General features: G+C 51.4%; 4 protein-coding genes across 4 annotated transcripts; 2 read left to right on the top strand and 2 right to left on the bottom strand.

Moving 5' to 3' along the window:
* Positions 1-71: 71 nt before the first annotated feature.
* Positions 72-2,537, top strand: N7484_006674 (threonine/serine exporter family protein; the record flags this gene model as incomplete). Its single annotated transcript, XM_057117092.1, has 1 exon — positions 72-2,537. One exon carries the CDS (start codon positions 72-74, stop codon positions 2,535-2,537), a length of 2,466 nt encoding a protein of 821 aa, XP_056972975.1.
* A 631-nt stretch (positions 2,538-3,168) lies between these two features.
* On the top strand, positions 3,169-4,725 carry N7484_006673 (MATE family efflux transporter; the record flags this gene model as incomplete). The annotated part of the gene is made up of 2 exons (XM_057117091.1): positions 3,169-3,763; positions 3,830-4,725. The coding sequence occupies 2 exons, from the start codon at positions 3,169-3,171 to the stop codon at positions 4,723-4,725; spliced, it is 1,491 nt and encodes a 496-aa protein (XP_056972974.1).
* A 1,058-nt stretch (positions 4,726-5,783) lies between these two features.
* Positions 5,784-8,404, bottom strand: N7484_006672 (uncharacterized protein; the record flags this gene model as incomplete). Its single annotated transcript, XM_057117090.1, has 3 exons — positions 5,784-7,434; positions 7,516-8,146; positions 8,200-8,404. The coding sequence occupies 3 exons, from the start codon at positions 8,402-8,404 to the stop codon at positions 5,784-5,786; spliced, it is 2,487 nt and encodes an 828-aa protein (XP_056972973.1).
* Positions 8,405-8,993: 589 nt separating this feature from the next.
* On the bottom strand, positions 8,994-12,536 carry N7484_006671 (LEA domain protein; the record flags this gene model as incomplete). The annotated part of the gene is made up of 2 exons (XM_057117089.1): positions 8,994-9,515; positions 9,573-12,536. The coding sequence occupies 2 exons, from the start codon at positions 12,534-12,536 to the stop codon at positions 8,994-8,996; spliced, it is 3,486 nt and encodes a 1,161-aa protein (XP_056972972.1).
* Between the last annotated feature and the right edge of the window lie 1,858 nt (positions 12,537-14,394).

The raw sequence follows: 14,394 nt of genomic DNA, 5'->3' as shown, positions 1-14,394 counted from the left end.
GGAGGGAGTCGCCCATTGGGACTGCCCACGTCGTTAAGAGTGAAATTTGATGATCTCAATATCTGGCTTTCATGTCTGGCCGTGGAAGTCGTAGCAGCGGCTCGTCAACCGAAGGCGGCAGCGACAATGGTGCAAATGGGCCAGAGGCAACGGGGGGTCTTGATGAAAAGCATTTTGGAGACAAGAACCAAGGAGAATCACCGGCACCGCGGGTACATTTCCGATCATCGACCAGCTTTTCACATAATGTACCTCGTCAATCGCCGCATGAAAGGTCTGGTCCCGAGGATCAACCTCCACCCCCTGCGGCACCATATGCCCATCAGTCTGCGGATATCGCCGACACCGCGCTGGGGGGACAGACCCAATCCACTGATCAAGCCGAGGGGACAGTGAAGGATGAAAAAGCACCCGACAAGCCACTCTCGGAACAAGCACAGAACATAAGGACTATCCCGAATACATTCAATATCAACACTGCGAAAACACGCTTTCGTTCGGCAACTTCAAGCTTCAAACAGAGGGCTTCGCGCCTGGGGGACCGGCTAGGTCGGCCTACACAGGGAGGCGATGATCTTGGGTCGGGTATGTACCATGCAGACTGGGCGACCGGCAGCGAACCTCCAATGTCTGATGTGACCGACGACAAGCACAAAACTTATGAAGAAAAGCGTCAGCACCAAGCAACAAGTAGTTCTGAAGCACATCGACTCGTCCGCGACCTGATGCAAGATCATTCTGGCAACCGGCGCAAAACACGAGGCCGACGTGACCCAGGCAACGCTACCGAATTTGTGGGAGCGGAAAACGAGTCGAGTCTTGACTCGGGCTTGCGGTATCGATCTGGTGGTGGAGGTGTGTTGTCCCAGCTGATCAAGCTCAATGGCGGACAGCATCAACAAGGAAGCGCGTCTAGGAATCCGAGTCAATCCTCAGTCGAATCTACATCTAGTGGTGCGTCTTCCACGAGCCAGGGACCAAGATCAAAAAAAGATATACCGAAATGGTACAAAAGGCCTCCAAATACATCAACGTCCACGTTGATCGGAGCGTCGAGCAGTCTGAGTGGAGCGAGCACACCAATCTCAAGTGAGGTCATGTCGGCGGCATCTCAAAGACGTGGCAAACAAGCCGATCGCGGACCCCGACTGGAAGATGAGATCCGAGTTACTATTCACATTGCAGAGATCATCTGTCGACAGCGATATATCATGCAGCTCTGTCGGGCATTGATGCAATTCGGAGCACCCACTCATCGACTAGAAGAGTACATGCAGATGACGTCCAAGGTCCTTGAGATCGATAGCCAGTTTTTGTATTTGCCGGGCTGCATGATCATGTCTTTTGATGATCCCTCGACGCGAACAACGGAGGTAAAACTGGTCCGGGTTGCACAGGGAGTGGACCTAGCTCGCCTCTCTGATACCCATCTCATTTACAAAAATGTCATTCACGATGTGATTGGGATCGAAGAAGCGATTCAGGACCTAGACGACGTGATGAAGAAGGGGCCACGCTATAACAAGTTCATCGTTGTCATGGTATATGGCCTGGCCACGGCCACCGTTGGCCCCTTTGCGTTTAACGCCCGACCTATTGACATGCCGATTATCTTCCTCAATGGGTTACTGGTCGGAGCTATGCAACATCTCGCCGCCCCTCGATCGGTTCTCTATTCGAATGTCTTTGAGGTCACATCGACCGTGCTAACATCCTTCATTGCTCGTGCCTTCGGAAGTATTCCATTGAGGACTGTCGATGGTAAGCGAGAATATCTGTTCTGCTTTTCTGCGATTACACAAGCTTCGATTGCGTTAATCTTGCCCGGGTTCTTGGTTCTGTGTAGCAGTTTGGAACTGCAATCGCATCAGATCATCGCAGGCTCGATTCGAATGGTGTACGCGATCATCTTCTCCCTGTTCATCGGATACGGGATCACTGTTGGCACCACGATTTATGGCCTGATGGACAACAGCGCAGTGTCAGATCTGAGTTGTCCCCAAACCGGAGCATTTCCCAACCCTTATGTCGCGCGGTTTCCCTTCGTGTCCATTATGATCGTGTGGCTCCTCATCATCAATCAAGGCAAATGGAAACAATTTCCGCCAATGGCCTTTATCGCCTTGTCCGGGTACACAGCCAACTACTTTAGCACCAAGCGACTTGGATCGAACTCGCAAGTGGCGAATACCGTTGGGGCATTTACGATTGGCATGTTGGGGAATCTGTACAGTCGACTCTGGCACGGTCATGCCGCGACTGCCATCTTACCGGGCATCTTTATTCTTGTGCCCTCTGGCCTTGCTGCGACCGGATCGTTGATTACGGGCGTGCAGTCTGCAGATGAAATCCGGCAAAATGTCTCTTCTCATTCCTCGTCCAGCAATACGCCTGGAGCCGGGCTGAGCAGTACCTCGGTGTTTACTTTGGGTTTTGGCATGATCCAGGTGGCAATTGGGATTACGATTGGTTTGTTTATAGCGGCTCTGGTTGTTTACCCATATGGAAAACGAAGAAGTGGGCTCTTTAGCTTTTGAGCTGAGTCTGAGGTCTTCACGGAGCATATGTATCATGACGCCATACCCTCGTATAGCGAGTTCGAGGACCCCTGGGCAGCTGGTATTGAAATTGAAATTATGTACGTAAAAGAAACAAAGAACAGAGAACAGCAATCGTGATTGGTGCTGCAGGAGTTTAGCTGCAGATGCGACCAAGAGGAAGCTGTGATAGGTAGATCGCCTGCCGAGGTGGGCCAGTCCATACCCCTTCAGGTATCCGATGCTGATCTAGCCCCGATCCACTTTGCATGAATCAAAATTTCTTCGACCTGTCTGTGCTTCTAGGTTGGATCGATCTGACATGATTCCTTCGGTGCTTGGGACGCATGGTCCGGGGTAGTATATTACCGCGCAAAGGGGAAGATGGATTCTCGACGGAGCTGACAAGTATATATGCAAGCAGGTGGAGTGACACTCCACACTTGGGCAGCTTTGCCCTGTTTCGATCATTGAGCCGACAACTGTCGATCACTACGCAATTGATATTTGGAAAGCTGGCAGCTCTTGCTCCCTTACATTTCCCCCGCTCATACATCGACCAGGTAGGTCCACATGAACTTTCCATAGTGGGCTTTGTGGTCATTGTCTTTTCTTCCACCACCGTGAAATCATGTCGCGTGCCATCCATGAGCCTGATATAGGCGCGCCGCCCAATGAATATACCTCACTAATCCCCGAACCGACCCAAAATCCTACCACATGGAGCGAAATTGAGGCTCAACGAAAATGGACGGCTCCGGCCAAATCGTTGTTCGCAGAGTGCTGGCAATTATTGAAGGACTCTTTGCCCGTGATATTCGGATATACATTGCAAATGAGTCTACAAACGTCCACGGCGATTGTTATAGGACAATCATCCCCCATGAACCTGGCCGTCGCAGCTTTTGCACAGATGTTTGCGCTGGTGACTGGATGGATGATTGCTCTGGGAGGAACAACCGCCCTCGATACTATTGCTTCCTCAACCTTTACAGGGAGTGAGGATAAACACGACCTTGGAATTCTGCTGCAGCGAGCCCTATTCGTTTTGTCAATGTTCTTTGTCCCGGTCGCCATTCTCTGGGCATGCTCCGATTCTGTCTTCCGGGCTCTTGGTCAAGACCCGGAGCTTTCCTACCTGAGCTCACAGTATCTGACCGTACTGATTCCAGGGGGGCTGGGGTATATTTTTTTTGAAGTCATGAAGAAGTACTTGCAGGCGCAAGGTACGGTTATCGACAGCGCTAACGTGGGAATATCGGAAAACTGCTGACCATTTCTTGTGTTGATAGGAATCACGAGAGCCGGAACGTACGTGATGTTGATTGTCTTACCGTGCCACATCGGAATGACTTATGTATTCTGTTATACACTCAAAATTGGTCTTCTCGGTGCCCCTCTAGCTTCCGATATCTCCTACTGGTTCGCATTTGCTTTATTGGTCTTACACAGCAAATTCATCGCTGGGTCCGAGTGCTGGGGCGGGTGGTCATGGGCGGCTTTCGACAACACGTGGACGTTCGTGCGATTGTCACTCCTGGGTATTATGCACATCGGCACGGAGTGGTTGGCCTTTGAGATTGTAGCATTGGCAGCAGGACGTCTCGGGACGATCGCCCTAGCAGCCCAGAGCGTGATCATGACTGCTGATTCCGTGATGAATACAATCCCCTTCGGTCTCGGTGTGGCAACGTCATCCCGCATCGGCAATCTGCTCGGAGCCCGCAATGCAAAGGGGGCGGCACGCACGGCTCATATTTCGGCTTTTCTAGCGATCTTTCTGGGATCGATTGTTTTGGCAGTGTTGATGGGAAGCCGCGATCACTTTGCCAAAATCTTCAACGATGATCCGCGAGTGGCGGAGCTGGTATCGGAAATCATGCCACTGGTTGCTCTATTCCAGATTGCAGATGGAATCAATGGAAGTTGTGGTGGCAGTCTGCGTGGCATGGGTCGACAGCATATTGGCGCTGTCGTGAATATTGTCAGCTACTATCTCTTTGCCCTGCCGCTGGGGATTTACCTTGCTTTCCATGGCTGGGGACTAAAAGGCCTCTGGGTTGGCCAGTGTGTTGCACTATACTGCGTTGGAGTTGTGCAGTGGATCATTGTTGCTATTAGTCGATGGGACAAGGAGGTCATTAAGGCATTCGACCGTATGGATACTCATGATGACCTCGGCACCTAGAGGGTGACTACAATTCGTCAACTTAGGGCTGAGTCGAAGAAAGAAAGACCCCAGGAGGACGGGCCATGTGCGAGATTCACGAACCAAGTCCCTCCGTTTCTTTTATGTTGTAATGCTGCTCTCGAGCGAAATATGATCAAATAATAGACAAAAGCAAAGGTGAAGGTGAAGTCGAGGAAACATTGGGAGCGTGAACGAGAAAGTCTCCCGAGGTCCGCACTTCCATAGTCTCTTCCTATGCAATGATCGCGTATTGCACCATCATGATTTCGGTGGTAAGACCATGGCCCTGATATACGGACCCGTTGGTACCCAGGCAATATATACACTGTCCACGAGATACCTGGCGTCGGCCTAGATTTGTATCTGGTGAATTCCAAAAATGTGGAAAGAGAAACAATATTGATCTCGTCCGTTGATTCGGGCCAGAGAGTCAGAGAATACTGAAAATGTTCATTGTGGGGCCGAATAGTATGTAGAAGCGTAAAGTAGCTCAGCCTGGAGTCCGATGACTGCAGGTAAAGGAAAACGTTGACGTACCTCGTAGACAATGTCAGAGCATAAAAATTAGTCAAAGAGTACCGGTGATGGCTTTGGTGGTATACCTCTGGTTTACTTCTGCGTTGAGTTCGGTAGAATATGTGGCGTAAGAGAGCTAGGTGGTCGTGGCAAGTCGAAGACCAGACAATGTATATGGATTATTTAGAAAGGGGAGATTGAAACATCTTTCAACCGCATTTAATTACCATGTTCGACTATTAGACTGGTCTTACCACGCTGCCCTAAATGAGTTCTCCCAATACCATTGATTCTATATGAGCTCTCATTATGCTTCATCTTCCAAGCTCTTGCTCCTTCAAGAGATGATAGGAGAAAGCTGAGAAGTCACAGAACAAATTAGGCGTGAACTAGTATTAAGTAACCAAAAAATGGAATGCATTGAAGATCAATCTCGGATCCTAGGGAGAATATCTTCAATTGGGTATCTCAAGAATGCTATAAAACATGAATGGGCGTGATAAGTCCTTCTGATCAGTAGCTATGTACATTAAACATGATCAGGACGGTAAATTCCAAATAAAGTCCAAGGCGCCGCCTTCGCACATGGGGAATTGACTACCACTAGACATCCCGAAGGGTGCCATTGATGGATCAAAAGGCAGCGAGAGCCAGTCATCTGTCATTTCGTTTAGAGACGGCATGAAAGCTAAATCCGAGGACAAGTCCTGGGATGCCGGGGTATGGACTTGGTTGGCACGATCGTTCGTATCGGGCCAAGCAGGAGGACCCATTGAAGATCGACTAGCAGCTCCTCGGTTATTCTTAACAGTCTTGGAGGAAGCCAACAGATTACGACGTAGGCGGGACACATGCATGTCCAGAAGTGCGGCGTATCGGGTACTCAAATGAACGTCATCCAAGGCATTGGACTTGAGCGCACTGATGCTTTTCTCCAGTACCTCGAGTGACTCTCGAAGCACTGCCTCACGAGTACCTAGACTGAGCGCTTTCATTAAGAAGATCGATGCACTGGTAACGCGCAAGATGATGCGCACAGGAGAAAACCGCAATGCCCCGGTTTCTGCAAGCTGCGTGACTTTGCGTAAGATCTGGCAGCAGCCATCGATGACCTCTTGAATGTATTCGTAGTCGGTTTGTTCGATCGTCATCGGTCGTACTTCATCCAAGCTAGAGTCTGCATCTGCCAGGGCACGCTCTACCACGGCCTGCATACCCACGGAGTGGGTGTACACGCGGACAAAGTGATATTCAATAAAAAGATCATTGTAGAAAGATTTATCAAGCACGTGTGGGTGTAGATACTTGTCTTTCCATTGGTTGAGGAGAGGCCGGAAATGGTCAAGGAGCCCAATATACCGGCCACTATGAAGCTGCTGACGGGCAAATTTTGCAGATGGAAAGAACATATCAGTGACTGATTGCGCCAACTTGGTAAGCTCAATCCATGAGTCCATGAAGGTGAGCCATGTGCTACCGGGCTGACTTAATCCTCGAGGTTTTCGCCCACCGAGAACTGCGTGGTTGAGGGACTGGGGGATTGGCGACATACACCCAATGCGCCATGCAAGTTGATTTATGTAGACATAAAGTAAGCGTTGCACCCTCTGCCGCCGGAGAGCTATTTGCTCTTTCCACTGCGGATCCTCTTCCTCAGAGTCGTCCTCCTCGGTCTCAAAGAGACCGAGCTCATGTGCAAGGGAGAGAGCGCATCCAAGTAGCATCCAAGACATTTGGTCGGACCTCCGCGAGGGCTCAATCATATCTTCTAACCATCTGCTTGCGGAGTCATTGTTCGAGTCAGTTGACTCAAAGGGCTTTGGGCCCACGGAGATTAAATCGTCGTCCCAGCCATCCGTTTCTGGCGGGAAATGTAGTGATCGAGGATGCCACTCGGCCATTAACAGTAGGGCCTCCACAGTTCCAAGGCTACGAATCTTGGATTTGGTTGCCTTTTCTTGCCCAAAAATCAAGCGCATCGTTAGCTGCTGGCAATGTTGCCAAAGACGGTGGTGGATGAAAAAGTTTCTGGATTCGCCCCCGGCCCCGGGGAGAATATGATAGCGAGACGATATCATAAGGATGGTACAACAAAGAACTGGTTCGCGAGTGATGAGCGTGTAATGATTCCGGTGATTTGAATAAAAGTCAGTGAGGATAGGAGATAAACAGGACATATTCTTAAAGAATCTAGATCATCATTAACACAGTTGATATGTAGAATTGAGAGAATGTTGGAATGACATGGGAGATGAAATGACACTAACTCACAAATCAATGAACGTCGCTGCCTCTCGAGCTGTAAACCAACCCATCCTGACAAAGCGGCAAGCTTGCCAGATTTGGAGTGTATCTTGCGACACTTCTACTAGATCTACCGGGCGCGTGTTTCTGGGAACCGGCTCGAAGGGTATGGGGCTTTCAAAATTCCGAGGAGTACTTCGCTCCTTCGCATGGGTATTTCCATTCTTTGGGATGTCTCCGATGGAAGGGCTAGGCTCATTGTGGGTATTGTCCTCTTGGCTTTGTGCTGTAGCTGCCTCGAACAGGATGTTGAGGGCGTCATTTCCGCTGGCGACGACCGTCCGCATCATAGAGCTCGCTAAATTCGGATTAGACCGGTGCCGATGCTCGCTAGGAGCATGGGGTGAAGAATGATTCCCATGGCTTAATAACTCCCTGCCGGGTCTTGGGCTTATGTTTATAGGGCTTTGTTCATGTTGCAGGGACGCTGAATGTCCGTTGAGTGCCCAACCTGGTTGGAAAGGACTAGTGCCAGCATGCTGAGTTGGCGACTGGTGGGTTTGGGAATATCTTCCACTAGCCGTGTCCGGTGCCACATCAGATAGATAGTGTTCTGCATGTGGAGAAATTTGCTCTTCGGTTTCTTCGACGGATCGAGCTTCAAAAGGCCAGTCAGTCACAACGAGTCGAATGTTTCCGGCTCTCACGTACCACGTTTTCGGGATCTTTCCCAAGCCCGTTTCTCGGGGAACACACACTCTCGCATTTCCCGGCGACAACGTGCGCAAGGTGGGCCGATGGGTAAGCCATCTGGGCCCGCACCCAGGTCGCACTTAGCCTTGCGTTGCCGGCAGGGAATGCATGCCTTGTAGGTCCGCTGATACGGCCGGTCCGGGCGAGATGGCCTTGCATCCATAATGAACCGTGCCTGTCCGAGATCGGGGGTGAATCAGGAGATCGTGATTCAGATTATGCCGTGAGAAGGAGTCGGGTGTTTTGGAGGGGAAGACGGGGAAAGCCTACATTAACCGACGATTTCCGCCCAACATGCCGCTGATAAGCCGATGGGCCGATAAGATAAGGGATAAGCTTATTCACATCAAACACGGAAGAGAGTCCACGTGTGTAAATTCACCGGAAGAAAGAGTTTGAGTCAGCGGGACTCACTGTCCTAGACCTCTAACCGCGGGTCACCCCTGTATCCCTTGTCAAAGCTTGGAATTCGGTACTAAACCCAGTCGAAGGCAGTGCACAAACCAATAAAGGGAAAATTACACAAATTCTGGGCAGATCTACAAACTAGCGCATAATAGAATGCAGAATCACCAATAGGAAAAAAGGTATTTTGATATGAAATCTCAGAAACCAAAGCATATTAGGTACATAAACCCATACCCATTCGGGTAGGTAGGTATATCAAATCCGACCATAAAACAGAAACGCAAATAACCACAGAATAATACAACCAAAAGTCAGAAAATGTGAAACGAAGACGCTCAATTGATTCATTTGCCGCCCAAACCCAAGGCATCCGTCAGTCCACCTAGCCCCAAGCCGTTGATCAACTTGTCCAATCCCAATCCACCAAGGATACCATTCAACAATCCACCCAAGCCAAGACCATCCAGCAGACGACCAACCAGTGTCAAGACTCCATTCAACAAAAGTCCAACGGCAGCAATGATCTGGAACAATGGCTCGGAGAGAAGAGCCCAGAGAGGGCTAAGCTTCTTCTTGGCATGGGGCATGTCAGCAATCCGCCTCTTGCCGTTGTCAATTGTCTTAATGACAGTCTCAGTCAGAGTCTTGAGCAGATCAGCCAGCTGATTCTCCTCGGGTGTGGCATCACGAGAAGAAGCGCGGGCCTTGGCCGTGGCAGCGATGCGACCATCGGGATCAAGGGCGCGAATAGCACCATTACACTCTTGGAGGATTGCGCCTCCCTGCTCAAGCAAAGGCTTGACGTCCTTGACCAGCTTCTCTTCATCAAGTTCATCCTTGGGAGTACGATCGGCCTTTTCAATTTTCTGTACAGAGAATGTGTTAGCAATGAATTTGACATTCAGTCAATAGCAGTTACTTACCTCAGTGATCATATCGCAGATAGGCTTGACCTGATCCAGAGTCTGTCGAAGGATGTGACACATCTTCTCAGCAAGCTGGCGGTCATGCTCAGCCTTGGCTTGTGCTTCCTGCTCCTCGGGCGATGGGCCTTCTTCCTCAACTTCGGGTTCAGGCTCAGGCTCCTCGGGTTCTGGAATGTTTTCCAGCAAGGTGCACTCGCCGATCTTGTTACCGTCGTTGTCAACCACGTAACCGTTGTCGTCAATGGACTTGCCCACAAGGGTGGCCAAGTTTCCAGAAGTTAGCTTTCCGATGAGGTTGCCATCTGCGTCGCGAACCTCCCCCTCCTTGTTGACCTTGCGACCAGCCATAGGGTTGACATCGCGGGCCTTTTCCTCAGGCTCCCAGCGCTCGGCCTTGCCAATGGTGTTGCCATTCTTGTCGACAACATCACCATCCTCGTCAACCTTGCGGCCAAGTAGGCGCTTGGCGTCACCCTCAATAAGGCGTCCGATAATACGGCCGGCATCAAGGACAACGCCGTCCTTTCCAACCTCGGCATTGTCAAATCCGAAGAATGGACCCTCAGCCTTCTGCTGCTCAGCACCAGGGATCAACTCAGCGCGTCCAATGACCTGGCCGTTATCACCCCAGATCTGGCCCTTGCCGTCGACCTTGCGACCGGCAAGGCGCTTATCACCTTCCACAATGCGTCCGACGACAGCACCGGTAGCTGGGTCCACGACATTGCCCATCTTATTGACAACCTTGCCTTCGAGCAACGACAGATCCTCTTCCTCGGGGACCTCTTCCTCCTCCTCAGGAACCTCGTAAGGCTCGGCACGGCCCTTGACATTGCCATACTTGTCGGTGATCTCACCGTCCTCATCAACAGCGCGACCGCGAAGTTTCTTCGCGTCACCCTCGATGAGCTTTCCGACAATGGAGCCTTCCTCATCCTCAACGAAGCCATCCTTCGTAACGACCAGGCTCTCCAGGCCAGCAAATGGACCTTCGGGCTTGTTCTCCAATTCCTCCTCAGGAATGAGCTCAACGCGACCGACGACCTTCTTGCCGTCGTAGATTTCGCCGTCCTCAATTTTCTTGCCGGCAAGTTCCTTGGGGTTACCCTCCACAACTCGGGCAATAGGGAAGCCCTCGCTGCCAATGACATATCCAGCCTTGTTGCAACTCAATCCATTGAGAGCGGAGAGGTCAGGTACGGCCTCCTCCTCTTCAGGCTCAGGCTCGGGCTCCTCCCATCGCTCAGCGCGACCAATGACAGAGCCGTGACGATCGAGAATTTCGCCATCTTCGTCAACGCCCCGACCGAGGAGCTTCTTCGCGTCGCCTTCAACCAGCTTTCCGACACGAGTCTGGTTCTCATCTTCGACGAAGCCTTCTTGGCCAACGACGAGACCTTCCAGGCCGGCGAATGGTCCCTCCTCGTCCTTGTCGTCTTCGACGGGGAGTGCCTTGACCTTACCAATGACATTTCCTCGGTTGTCCCAGAATTGGCCTTCCTTATCAAGGGTAGCGCCGAGTCGCGACAACTTCTTGGGGTCGCCTTCGATGACTTCACCGACCGGCTTTCCAGTCTCTTCGTCAATGACGAATCCTCGCTTGTTGCACTTCAAGCCTTCCAGGGTATCGAGGCCAGGAATGCGCTGAGTAGCTTCGTCGACAGCGTCTTCTGCGGCCTCGTGAACGTCTTCAGCAATGCCTTCCACGTCGTCCGGGACTCCGTCGACATTTTCGTCGGCTGTGTCCTTGACATCGTCGGCAGCATCCTTAGCAACTTCCTCGGCATCATCAACATCAGGAGCAGCTCCTTCAACGGCGGATTTGGCTTGGTCGGCTTCTTCAGGCACCGCATCTTGAGCGTCGTCGGCGATATCATTGGTCGCACCTTCAGCGTCGGGTGCATCATCCAGAGCACCCTCGGTCTTATCGGCGACGTTGTCCCCGGCATCTGTTTCGTCATCGACAGGGAGGCCGTCCTGGGCGTCCTCGAACTCATCATCGACATCAGCTTTGCCACCGTCGACGTTATTAGCAGCGTCACCGACAGTCTCAGTAGTGTCACCGACAACGTCCTCCATGGCCTTCTGTTGCTCCTCAACTGGGAGAAGCTCCACTCGGCCGATCGCATCACCATCATCGTCGACGATCTCACCAGAATCATTGAGAGTGTATCCAATGAGATCCTCGGGATCGCCCTCAACAATCTTGCCCAAGACCTGACCAGCAGCGTTCTTGATCACCCCGCCATCAGAGACAGGTAGACCCTCCAGCTCCGCGAGGTCAGTGACAACATCCTGGGCCTCACCGAGCTTGGACTGAGCTTCGTCGGGAATATCCTGAGCCTGGTCAACAGCATCGTGGAGGACATCCACGCGACCAATCAAATCGCCATCTTCATCGACGATTTCGCCATCATCACCGACAGCCTGACCGACCAGATCCTCGGGATCACCTTCCACCACTTCCCCCAATGGGTTCCCATTCTCACCCAGAATCTTTCCACCATCCGAGACGAAAAGACCCTTTAATGCAGAGAGGTCGAGTGGAGCAGCATCGGTGGCAGTCTTGACTCCATCATTCACAGTATCCTTTGCCTGTCCCGCAAGGCCCTTAGCCTTGCCAGTCAACCCAGATGCGGCTCCACCAAGAGGGGCTGCAGAACCAGAAGCCTGGGACGCAGCATCATCGGGCGGGGAGATAGGGCGACGTTGCTCAGATGAAGGGGCCTTCTTCTTCGATTTGGGTGACGGGGTCTCGGGGATCGATTGTTCGTCGTCTGGGATAGGCTTGGGCGATTTGGGAGCGAGCTTGCGGGAGGGTGTTTTCTTCGCGGGCTTGGGGGATTCAGTCACACTGGGTTTGGAGGCGACGCTCGAACCGGAACCCTTGCGGAGTTTGGAGGGGGTTCCGGCCTTTGAACCGAGCTTGGGGGGTGCTTTGCTCACTGCAGGGGACGACATTTGGATCGTGGATGTAACAAATTCCAAGCTTAAGAATCGATAAGAGAGTAGAGTGGGCGGTTTAAATCAATGACTGGGAAGGCGTAAACTCTGTTTGACACAGTTGAGGTCGTGAAAGTCGTATCAGGAAGGTAGATATAATGTACAGGATAGATCGAGGTAGAATTCAGAATATAGAAGAATATAGAGATTAACAAAGAACTTTTCAAGTGACTTGAGAGTGAAATATACAAAGACCAGGAACTCGTGTGAAAGAGGCACACTATATACCTTGCGATCGCATCCCAGGTACAGGACAGAGCCTACTACGTCATGGCCGTTGATATCATCGCGAGACTGGTTGCTTCTCCAATCCCAGTCGATCGATCCAAACCTTCTGCAGGGTACACAGTGCGTAGTGGACAAGGAGCCACCGAGCGTTGATATTGATTGTATCATCATAGTGGGTCTGGCAGGTTTAGAATGGATGGAAACGTGCCCTTGAGGAGGGCCGATCCTTGTGTCTGGCCACACCAGTCACCAATCAAGGCTTGTGGGTCCAAAAAGTCATTGAAAGCCAAGTGGAGTCCCGTCCAACATGACGCGGACCACCGTGTCACCAATCTGGGGTTAGCGAGGAAGTAGGCTTCGATGGCTTCGTCATGTCCGGAGAATTCAGATCTATCTTAATGCTATCCTCCTCGACCCTTCCTACTTGGCCAATTTCCCTTCCAATATGACGTGACAAGTTCAGCGCCCACGTTTCAAGTGCCTGTACCTCGCATGTACACGGGGGAAAGACCCAGCAGTCTTAACCCGGTTATTGGCAGGTCGCAACCCATGGATCCAACTTGGCCACCCGGCATCAAACATGACAGGACGAATCAGAGCGGGACTGAAATAGATTTGTGCAATTTGCCTCTACGCGCTGTGCCTGTACTGTGTGGCTGAAGGCTCCCCAACTTGGGCCATGGTTGGTTCGTCGTCGGCCTCGACGTAGGACGGTGCAGCATGATTTTCTCCCATGATAAGCGTGGTCATCATTACATCAAACGCTTGCCAGATCCGACATTGTACAGTGTAACTGTGCTTAACTGTGCAGCAATCATCCCCTCTACACCAGAGCATGATTCTCAGCAACGGAGGCGACAAATCATTCAGCGAAACAATTTCTCCGTGGATTCGACCGTATTTTCCGATCGCAAGGGACCAAGGATGATGCTTGTACTGTAAACCGGGCAAAGATGTTAACGCCACATGGCGAGCACGGGTCTCGGCCGGATGAGATCATGATCGATCCCTTCATCATTTTTAATCTATTTGAGTGGAGCCCTTCAGCCACACAAGTCATCCCCCACGACGACTGATATCATCGGCCCGGATTCAAGGCATGCGACATCCGACCAGGCTGGGCTTCTTCTGCCAGACTGTGGAGAAGCCCCGTGAGAATCAACTCGATGAATTTGAAAGGGAAGGGGCATTGCAGACCCTCTTTTATAAAAGTCCGAGCGGATCCGTGCCCTTGACGCGTGGAGAGTGGATCTGGGTAAATCCCCGCTCGAATCAGAGTTTGGCCCTAGTGTCAACGGCGCCAGCCAAGTTTCTGGGTACAATAATGTCTTGTCGATACCTCTAACCAACATCAGTGTACGCTACAGCGCCCGAACCTCTGCAAAAAATTCCTCCTGATGGCTCTTTAGCACTACAAGCTACATCCCCCACCTCGACCACTCCTTGCCCAGAAGTAGCCCATGAGAAGCTACCAAGCTACGAAGAAGCTCATGACCGCATGACTCTCGCAATCAAGACAAAGTCTCACTATCATCGTTAAATGGGGTAGTACAAGTGAAACATGCGAGATGTGAATAGCCGCAAATCG

The sequence above is a fragment of the Penicillium longicatenatum genome (assembly GCF_028827895.1).
Source record: "Penicillium longicatenatum strain IBT 33135 chromosome Unknown contig_3_segment0_segment0, whole genome shotgun sequence".
Taxonomy (NCBI): domain Eukaryota; kingdom Fungi; phylum Ascomycota; class Eurotiomycetes; order Eurotiales; family Aspergillaceae; genus Penicillium; species Penicillium longicatenatum.
Note: the sequence above shows the minus strand (reverse complement) of the source record. Positions and strands in the feature narration are given on the sequence as shown.